This window comes from Anguilla anguilla, chromosome 4, assembly GCF_013347855.1.
Source record: "Anguilla anguilla isolate fAngAng1 chromosome 4, fAngAng1.pri, whole genome shotgun sequence".
Classification (NCBI taxonomy): Eukaryota; Metazoa; Chordata; class Actinopteri; order Anguilliformes; family Anguillidae; genus Anguilla; species Anguilla anguilla.
This window is the reverse complement of record NC_049204.1, coordinates 64,787,143-64,798,131: the sequence shown is the minus strand read 5'-3', so window position 1 is coordinate 64,798,131 and position 10,989 is coordinate 64,787,143. Positions and strand designations below refer to the sequence as shown.

The 10,989-nt window shown below is 51.7% G+C and overlaps 1 protein-coding gene across 2 annotated transcripts in view; it reads right to left on the bottom strand.

Moving 5' to 3' along the window:
* LOC118224740 (solute carrier family 22 member 23) overlaps positions 1-10,989 on the bottom strand; it is a 37,569-nt gene that overhangs the window by 13,729 nt on the left and 12,851 nt on the right. For both annotated transcript variants that reach the window (XM_035412403.1, XM_035412402.1), the window contains exons 2-3: positions 10,425-10,528; positions 8,813-8,967 (exon numbers count right to left, since the gene is read on the bottom strand). In XM_035412403.1, the coding sequence (XP_035268294.1) occupies positions 8,813-8,967; positions 10,425-10,528 (259 nt within the window). The remainder of the gene's footprint in view (positions 1-8,812; positions 8,968-10,424; positions 10,529-10,989) is intronic.

Sequence of the window (10,989 nt, the reverse complement as noted above, 5' to 3'; positions counted from 1 at the left end):
AAAATGAAAAACACAGGAGAAGAGGAGTTTAAGTATGATGAGAATATGTGGAGCGTTGCTGAAGAACCCTGCAGAGGTTCATCCCAGCAGGAATAGAACATTTCTGCCGTTACCTAGGAAACGGCTCCAACCCGCTGCCGGGCTCCCTGTCTCCCAATCAGAGCCCAGGTCTGCTGCTGTAGAGACACCTGACCCGGGAACGCTGCATCATCACATCACAGTCACTCAGCAGACGTACCGAAGTGGAGAGCATCAGCGTTACTCTCAGAAACACAGCGCCAAATGATATTACCAAGACGAGCACAGAGGCCCGTTTACCATCACGCAAGTGTCGTTTTCACCTCAATTTGCGTTGCGGCAAAAGGAAGGTGCAGGAGCAACTGGGCACACAACCTCCTCACACCCCTACACCTGCAACGTCATCCGAAAGGGAAAGAGAGAGAGAGCGAAAGAAAGAATACGTGAAGGGGGTAGAGAGAAAGAGAGAGAGAGAAAAAGAAAGAATACGTGAAGGGGCCAGTGAGAAAGAGAGAGAGAGAGAGAGAGAGCGAAAGGCAGAATAAGGGGATCAGGGGAGCCACTGAGGAATCTGGAGTACAGGGAACAGCACACAGGCCAGAATACACACCCCTCATCTGGGGTTCGAAAGGCCAGAATACACACCCCTCATCTGGGGTTCGGAGGCCAGAACAAACACCCCTCATTTGGGGCTCCTCCCATCCTCAGGGAGCATGTGTGAAGAGGCTGATTCCACCGGGCACACCACCCCCCCCCGCCCACCGCGCCCCCCCCCCCCCCTAACGGAGCCACAGGAGGCCGGTGGGAAGCAGGCCCGCTGAGTTCCCGGTGTGTGCGTTCTCTCAGAGCACGCCACGGGCCACGCCGTGGTCACGCGAAACCCAAGCGCCCCGCCCGCGACCGCGCCCGTGCCTCCACCTGCGCCCGCGAGCACACCACCCCACGGTCTGGCGGCGGCGGGGGGGGGGGGGGGGGGGTCGCCTGCTGTGCCACGGCTGCTTAAAATCAGCGACACAGCCGGCGGGAAAAGATCCCGTCATTATTACGAGGATGGAGGGAAAGGGGGAGAGGAGGGGAGTAGAGACAGAGAGAGAAAGTGGCGGGGGGGGAGGTAAAAAGTGAGAGGGAGAGAGAGAGAGACAGGGAGGGGGAGCGGGGTTGAGAGAGACTGTGTGGGCGGGGGGAGAGAAAGTGTGGGAGAAAGGGAGAGAGGGAGAAAGGGAGAGAGTGTAGGGTTGAGAGAGATTGTGTGGGTGGGGGGAGAGAAAGTGTGGGAGAGAGGGAGAGAGAAAGAGAGAAAGGGAGAGAGGGGGGAGAGAGAAAGGGACCAGGGGTAGAGACAGAGAGGGTGTGGGAGAGAAGAGAGAAAGAGTGGGAAAGAGGTAGCAGGACAGAGAGAGAGAGAGAGAGAGAGAGAGAGAGGGAGAGGGAGAGGGAGAGAGAGCGCGACACTACACCTACAAACTCAGACAGCACCACCTGCCAGTTTATTCAGGCTATTTATACTGATGTGAGGAAAATGTCTGTGTGGTTACACACGTAAATCCTCCTGAAACCTGACAATGAATTTCTGTCCCCTGTAGGGGACACGAGACTGGTCTTAATGTCAAGAGCCATGTATTCTATTCTATGCTGAAACCGACACTACAGGGGACATCGAAAAAATAAAAAATTATTTGACTGCAACATGTTTTTGTCATCCATGACACTTGTATTGTGTGTGTGGGGGGGGGGGGGGGGGGAAACAAGCTTTTATTTTTTTTCAAGCCAGGTCTCAGGAGGTTTGAACAAGCACGAAAAAAAAAAAAAGAAAAAAAACGAATGATGTGATTTTTTCCCCCCCCTGGTCTGCCCAACACAGGCAGACTACTGTACCAGAACCGTATCAGTATCCGAATTTTCTCTCCACTTTCGCTTTAATTGGCTCCCGCAAGAATACGCTTGCGTTTCAGACCTGAGTAAATATGTACTGTAGTTATCCGTAATCAGCCTTAATCCTTTCATCTCCCACAGCAGTGGTGTGGAGGGGGGCCGTTCTGCTACACGAGCCGACAGAACCGCGTGAGCTACAAACCGCGGCTTCACGTAATTACGGTTGGTCTGAGCTAAACTGCATTCCTTACATAATTACGACAATGGTAAGACTGAGAAGAAGGCGAGAGTTTGTAATGTCTTGGGCTGTAAAGCGACTATCTGTGCGGGTACAAGCTGTCCCAGCCTCCTCCTGGGCATGCTGGACACCTCCGTGCACGTGCTCAGGGAATGCCTGTGCACACAGTGCTGCGATTTCTCTGACCAAAATTCAAATTTTGATTTTTATAAGAGCTGTTTTATTTATTTTTTTACTGGCAGGCCCAATTCTGAATGGGTGGGTGGAGCCTGCTGTTCATTTTAAATATCGGCACATTGGTCATTCTATTTACATAATATACATTTGGTTTTTATGGTGAGGTCACACAAAAGTAACAGACTTACTGTGGGAGGGCCCTGGAGGAATAACTTAAGCAACTGGCATGCAACAATGACCTCATATGCACATGCACATGCACACACGCACACCAGCTTTCCATACAAATGTGGGAAAAAGAATGGCCTGCATTCAATAAACATGTGTTAGCTTTAGGCATTGTTGAACTTGCCAAACTTAGCGTTCAAAAAAACACACAATCTTGGTTTTGATTGACAGCCAAGACTGAGGGCAAGTAATGCCTGACTCCCAGGTCCTGCACGTTGGGAGGGAGGGGTCACCAGAGGTCACTCCCCCCCCCCCACGGCCCTGATCGATGCATTTCTGCAGCTTCAGCTGTGTTTCTACACGACACAGACCGTGTCCTTTGCTCACACTCTGCCAACACACAGGTTACGAACGCACGCACACACGCATTCACACACATGCATGCCTGTATGTACGTACGCACACGCACGCGCACACACACATACAAGCACATGCTCATGCACATGCACAGGCACACAAACACACACACACATACACACATGCACACATGCATGCTCACACATACGCGCACGCACACACACACACATACACACTCACACATACGCGCACGCGCGCACACACACACGCACACACGCACACATGCACGCTCACACATACGCGCACGCACACACACACACACACACACACGCTCACACATACGCGCACGCACACACACACACACACACACATACGCGCACGCACACACACACGGTATTCCTGGGAAAACCATCCTGGATCAGTCCTTCTTTTGGTCTTACAAAGGGGTGCGAAAGCAGTGGTAATGTCCTCTACTGGCTAATAATTGAAAAATAACAGAACATTACATTTTAAAAAATGCCTAATTTTATTTTATTTCCTTGGCAGGGTTTCTGGCAAGAGTGAAAATAAAAATGCTTTATTAAAAGTAAGTCCCAGGCTTTATGAATAATGAGTGTAGTGCAGTAAAGGCTTACAGTGTAAGCAGCCTGAGGCACGTCAGATGATTTCCCAGAAGGCAGCGGGCCCCAATAGCACACGCGCGAGGAAGCGAGACCGCGGCGTGGCACGCGGGAGAAAACACGCGTCAGTGCCGCGCGAGCGCTATCGAGAGCTATCGAGCGCTATCGAGAGCAACCAAGCGCTATCGAGAGCAACCGAGCGCTATCGAGCGCTATCGAGAGCTATCGAGCACTATGGAGAGCTATGGAGCGCTATCGAGAGCAATCGAGCGCTATCGAGCGCTATCGAGAGCTATCGAGCGCTATCGAGAGCAACCGAGCGCTATCGAGAGCTATCGAGCGCTATCGAGAGCAATCGAGCGCTATCGAGAGCTATTGAGCGCTATGGAGAGCTATCGAGCGCTATGGAGAGCTATGGAGCGCTATCGAGAGCAATCGAGCGCTATCGAGCGCTATCGAGAGCTATCGAGAGCAACCGAGCGCTATCGAGAGCTATCGAGCGCTATCGAGAGCAATCGAGCGCTATTGAGAGCTATTGAGCGCTATCGAGAGCTATCGAGCGCTATCGAGCGCTATGGAGAGCTATCGAGCGCTATGGAGAGCTATTGAGCGCTATCGAGCGCTTCATCTTCCCCGTCCACTGGCGCTCCTGTGCATGCCACAGCTCGGCTACGCGTGACGATGAGGGCGGAGGCTTCGCGGACTTCCAGGCCGTGGTTGCCAGATTTGAAAACCGTGAACCCGCCCAAAGCGGGGAGTTTCACTCCGCCCTTACAATAACATACAAAAAAGGGAAGATTCCCACCCAATCTGGCAACATTGTTCCAGGCACGCGCGGTTACACGGATGTGTGCCTACATGCGTGCGCTCGTACATGCAAACCAATGCACACACGTGCATGCACAGATGGGCCAGCGTTCCACCATATGAGCATATGCATTTACACACGTATCTAATATTCAAATACATCGCATGGTCACATGTGCAAACATGACAAACAAATGCACATGCACACAACGGGCAGACTCTCCAAAATAGCTCCGCTGATCACTGAACCAGCGACCACTCCCAGCCTCCCTGTCTTTCTTCCACTTCATTTCCTTCCTCCTCTCTCTCTCTCTCTCTCTCACTCTCCTATTCCACCTGTTCTCTCTCCTGCTCGCTCAAATTTTCTAGCAAATTAAAAATGCTTTATTGGTGTGACATATTTAAAAATGCATATTGCCACAGCATAACAATCTCTCTCTTGCCCTCCCTCTCCCCTTTTCTCCCTCCCTCTCTTCCCCCCTCTCTCCTTCCTCCTTCACACTCCCTCACTCCCACCTCTCTCTCTCCCCTTGCCCCCCTCCCTCCCCCTCTCTATCTCTCTCTATACCCCCTTCCTCCTCGTCTCCCCCCCCCCTCCCTCTCTCTATACCCCCTCTCCCCCCCCCCCCCTCTCTCTATACCCCCCCCCCCCCCCCCCCCCGGCCTCTCCTGGCGCTGCATCGCTTCTTAATCACGTCGTTCCCGCAGGTCGCCGGTCCCCGTGTCCCGTAAAGTCGGGCACGCCGTGTTCCACAGCCCGCGCCGCCGCTGCGACGGCGTTTTAAAAATGGGACCCCGCGGCACCGCGCCAACCGAAGAGAGACACACGGGGCCGAGCGACTCCTCTCCCGCTCAACACCGCCGTCAGAAAAAAAACATTATTTACAAGACCCGGCCCTTTAAGAGCTCCCGCACCCGTTCACCCTGTCGTCTGGGCCCCGGTCTCACACCGTGCTGACACTGAGGTACTTAAAAAAAGCATCACTCACTTTTCTGTGCTCCATTGATCTTGCCTGGTGTAATTGAGCCTGCCAATATGACCAGAAGGCGGGGCTCTGCACTTTTTGAGAGTATTTCATTGGTTCCAATACACCAGACCAGACCAGTAAAAGCGTAGAAAAGTATTTTAATCCGAAACACATGCGTATTTGACCCAGGTCTGTTACAGGAAGAGTTCTCAGGGATCCCAGTCCTCTGCGTGAGAGATGAAGTTTAAAGGACTACCCTGCACTCACTACTCCAAAACTCCTGACAAACCCACAGGCTCGGAAAAGCGGGGTTGCCAGCACCAGCAAAAATCAACAGAGATGATGTCAAGACCCCCCCCCCCAGAATGTTGACAGCTGAAGTAACGTAATCAATAACACTAGGGGGCGCTCCTCGGTCCCGTGTGCACCGAGCCAGGCGGTTCCTGAGTAAAGCACGCGGCCTGCAGCCGGACTCCAGCTCGCAGGCCGAGGCACGGCGAAGGCCAAGCGGTGGAGCTCCGCCTTCCAGTGAGTCACCGCTCCGCTAACGCGAGGCTCGGCACGCCTGAAACCAGACAGGCCAGGGGAGCGTCCACACCGGGGGGGGGGGGGGTCTAACCTGTCCTCCCTTAAACCGTTAAAAAGGGGTGGGGGCCGTGGGGCGGTGGGGGGCACTAATGGTCACGCTTCTATTTCCAGAGACCTCACAGCGTTCAACGGGTCAGAATAGCTTTGAAGGTGGGCCATTAGGTGTAAATTACACTGACAAGGACACCACAGACACTCCCCCCGCCCCCCCCCCCGCCCCATTGGCTGCCCTTGACTTCCTACGGGACGATAAATATTTATTACCGAAAGGACCGGTTTCACCGGACGCCCCCGCCGACCGCAAGGACAGGTACGAGACCCGCTTCCAGGAAAAGCGGTTACCGGGCGAAGCGGCCCGTGACATTTGGGGCGAGGGGTCGAACCCGAGCGCTGCGGTGAGGTCACGGCCGTAATCGAGGGAATTAATCTTGGGATTGAAACGCGCTCGTTCGTTAAGAAAAGCCCTTAGGTGTTTGGAATGAGGGTCAGATTTCTTGGCTCAGTAGGAGACGCCTCATTCTCTTTCTCTGTCTCTCTCTCTCATACTCACACACACACGCATAAGGACACACACGTACACACACACACAAGCACACACACACACACATGCACAAACACCTACACACACGCAAACACACACACACGCACGCACACATGCACACACACCCACACCCACGCACAACCAATCCGCTACTGCACTATACAGACAGGGCGAAGAACAAATAAATCAACTGCTCATTGTGTCAGAGACATGCCATAAAGTTATTAGTTTTATATATCACAGGGGGACAACAAGAGCCTCAGCAAGCGGAGGAACAGGAAATTCCAAAGGAGACAGGCCAGCAAGATGGGAGGGAGAGAAGGAGAGGGTGTGCGCGTGTGCACGTGTGTGTGTACGTGTTTATGTGTCTGTGCGCATGTGTATGTGCATGTGCATGTGTATGTATGATGTACTGAAACCTTTCTCTGCCTGCCAAGCTCGAGTCCTTTTTTTCTTTTCTCTCCCCTGATTTGGAGCAGACAAGAGAGAGTGAGTGAGAGAGAGAAAGTAAAGCAGCAAAGCCTGGCTTTTAAGGGAGAGGTCCCAGAGTTTCAGTTATTGTAGTTTTGAGTGCTTTTAAGTACTGTCTCGAAAAATGCCAGGCAGGTTTTAAAATGTGCACACAACTGCCCTGAAAGGGTCAATGTCACCAAGCAGACAGAATTTCAGTTGCCATGAATCCACATGCAAAATGTCAGCCCTGAAACCTGTACATTATCCGTAAAAAAAGGCCCATTCCGTACTCCTCAGTGGTGGTACGGAGCCAGGAACTGGTTAAAACCGAGCTGTTCCATCCTGACAATTTTTCCTCCGCCAAAATTTTCACGATAATAAAAATACCTGCCGTGCTCAATCCCGTCCGTGACATTTACTTGGTGTTTGGTACACACGGGTAAATCCTGCGGGGGTGGGGGGGGGGGGTGGTCCTTCACCTGCTCAGGCAGAAATATAACCCCATTCACAACACTGCAGCTTCCAAAAAAAACCCAAAAAAAACCTAACGTTCTGACATCGCCACGGAGACCACAGCACAATGACCTCACAATCGCAACGGAAGACCATCGCCGTTCAGAAGAGCAGGGACTGAGGACTGCAGCTCGTTACAAAACAGCAACACTCCCCTACCCATAATTACACTGGGAATACAACCTTTTTTCGACCTAGAGGCTAGAGGCGAATTTATTTTGACATCAACAATGGAGTCGGACCAGAGGGGCCCGAACGCCCATCCCTCAGCTGCCCTCTCTCACTCTGTAAGACCCTCTTTGTGATCTTCGTACCAGAACATTTCCCCCAAAGTCCTTATTTTAGATTATGAAAAGCCTCATCCGGAGAGGCCTGATTACTTTGATGGTTCATTATTTTCGTCTACAAGGACAAATTGGTCATTTCAGGCTCCAGCCATGAAAGGTCTAAACAGCCAAGATAAACGACTGCAAATAGCTGTGAAATCTGCCTGCACTCCCGACAGCCTCCCACAACACATGCTGTCAGATGGCTCTCATTCACACAGACGCACACACACACACAAATGCACATGCACGCATGCACACACACACGGACACACAGACACAAACACGGATACACACACACACAAATGCACATGCACGCATGCACACACACGTGCACACACACAAACACACGAACAGAAACACGGACACACACACACACACACATGCACATGGGCACACACACACACACACACCCACACACGTATGCATGAACATAGATGCACAGACACACATACACACACACACACTATGGATCAGGAACTTAAATAAGACTCAAAACATGGTCCACTTCTGCTAAGTCTCCTCACACAGTGTGACAACAGCCGAGAAACGAGCAAGAATTTCGAAATCCGACACCAAACAAAACGGCCCAAAAAGTCAACAGGTGATGACGCAGAATTTCAAGGAAATTATTGCTGAGTAAACAGTGAATAAACAGTTCAAACAGACCAGGTACAGCCAGGCGGAACAGATAAACACGGAAATGTTAAATAGCGTGTCGGGACCACACCCAAGGGTTTCGCCGATAATGTACCCTCAGCGGGCAGAGGTGCCATCTCCTGTCAGCCAATGGCGTGCAGAGCACCGAGCCGCTGTCCCCACCCCCACCCCCACCCCCGACAGAATACCTGTTCAGAGTCTAGTCTCTACTGTCTGTAAATCAGATCAGCTTTAACAAGACTAGGAAACCTAGCATATGGCTGGACCTAACACACGTGATCCGGCCGACCAATGGTGTAACGTCACAACTCGGCCGACCAATGGTGTAACTTCATCACTCACTCAGTCACAGACATTTGCGTTTGTAGGGCTGGCCCCGCTGTTGCGGTCCAGCCAAAAAAATATCCCAGGAGTGTGGTCAGGCCTCCGCACAGCCAGCGGCCACCAGGGGGGGCAGTGTTTCCGCACGCCACACAGAGGGGGACAGGCAGGGGGGGGTTACTTACTCAGTACATACAGGGAAAGCGTGATCCCAGACAGGCAGAACCCCTCGAAGAAGCGCAGGGTGCTGAACATGGGGGCGTTGACGGAGAAGGCCACGGACAGCCCGAACACCAGCATGAACAGCACCGAGACGATGAGCACGGGGTGGCGTCCAAACCTGCAACGGGGACAGAGGACAGGCCGTTACCGAAAACTCACACGCGACACGCACATATACACACACACACACACATACACACATACACACGCGACACGCACATATACACACACATACACACACACATATACACACACGCGACACACACACACACACACACATACACACGCGACACGCACATATACACACACATACACACACACATATACACACACGCGACACACACATACACACACACACACATACACACGCGACACGCACATATACACACACATACACACACGCGACACACACATATACACACACACACATACACACGCGACACGCACATATACACACATATACACACACGCGACACACACATATACACACACACATACACACGCGACACGCACATATACACACACATACACACACACATATACACACACGCGACACACATATACACACACACACACACACACACATACACACGCGACACGCACATATACACACACACACACACGCGACACGCACATACACACACACATACACACGCGGCACGCACATACACACACGCGACACGCACATACACACGCGACACGCACATACACACACACATACACACGCGGCACGCACATACACACACGCGGCACGCACATACACACACGCGACACGCACATACACACACGCGACACGCACATACACACACGCGACACGCACATACACACACACACACGCGACACGCACATATACACACGCGACACACACATATACACACGCGACACGCACATATACACACATACACACGCGACACACACACACACATGCACACACAAACACACATGCACAGACGCACATACACACACACAAGCAACACACACACACAAACACACATGCACACACACACACACGTATACATATACGCACACATGCACACACACGCAGACACACACACACATTCACAAACACGCGCGCACGCACATATACGCACACATACTTACCACCACAAACAATGGACACATTATGAGAAAATGTAGGACAGTCAGACAGACAGTCAGTGCAGTGTTCTGATGCATGCTTTATGACCATAAAATGGCGGCAGGGGTGACCAGTGGAGCAGCACTGTATGGCTCCAAAATCATGCCGACACAAGACACTGCGCACACACACGCACACACACGCACACACACGCACACACACACACACACACACACACACACACACACACAGGCACGCGTGCACGCACACACACACACACAGGCACGCGCGCGCGCACACACACACACACAGTTCGATTTCTGCAGCAGCCCACTCACTTAGTCTGGATTTACGCACAAAGATAAACAAAAGTGCATAAAACACACAGTAATATTTAATGACAAGAACAGGCCCATTACTTGCCTGCAGCCGAGAGAGACTATGTAGGACAGCAGAGAGTGTGCAGCACAGCAGACACGTACGAGGAGACCACTTACCAGTCGGCCAGAACCCCCATCACCAAGTATCCAAAAATGGACCCCACCAGGAGGGAGAATTTTGCTATGTGAACTTTCCACGAGGAATCGCATACCAAGTGCCACTGCAGAGTGAGAGAGGGGGGAGGGGGGGGGGAGAGAGAGAGAGAAAGAGAGAGACTGTGATTAAAAGTCCCATCACACTCGTGAGCAAGAACTCCATCAAAAGTAAATATGTAATGCATTACAGGCATTTAGCAGACACTTTTATACTTGTATCGAGTGGGAGTTACACAACTTTTACATTCATACACAGCATCAATTTATACAGCTGAACATGAACTTTAGGCTAAGGGTACAACAGCAGTGATCTACCTGGGAACTGACCTGCCCCCTTTAGGTCACAAGTCCAGTCCCCCCACCATTACAATACACTATAGCAGCAGTGAATTTAAAATATTTCAGATGCAGGCCAGGTAAGCCACCAAGGTTTCGTGCTGTGCACCATATAACGGTAATTAATTCATAGCATTATGGTAATTAAGTACATAAATGAGGAAAACACGAATGATGCAAGGATGTGCAG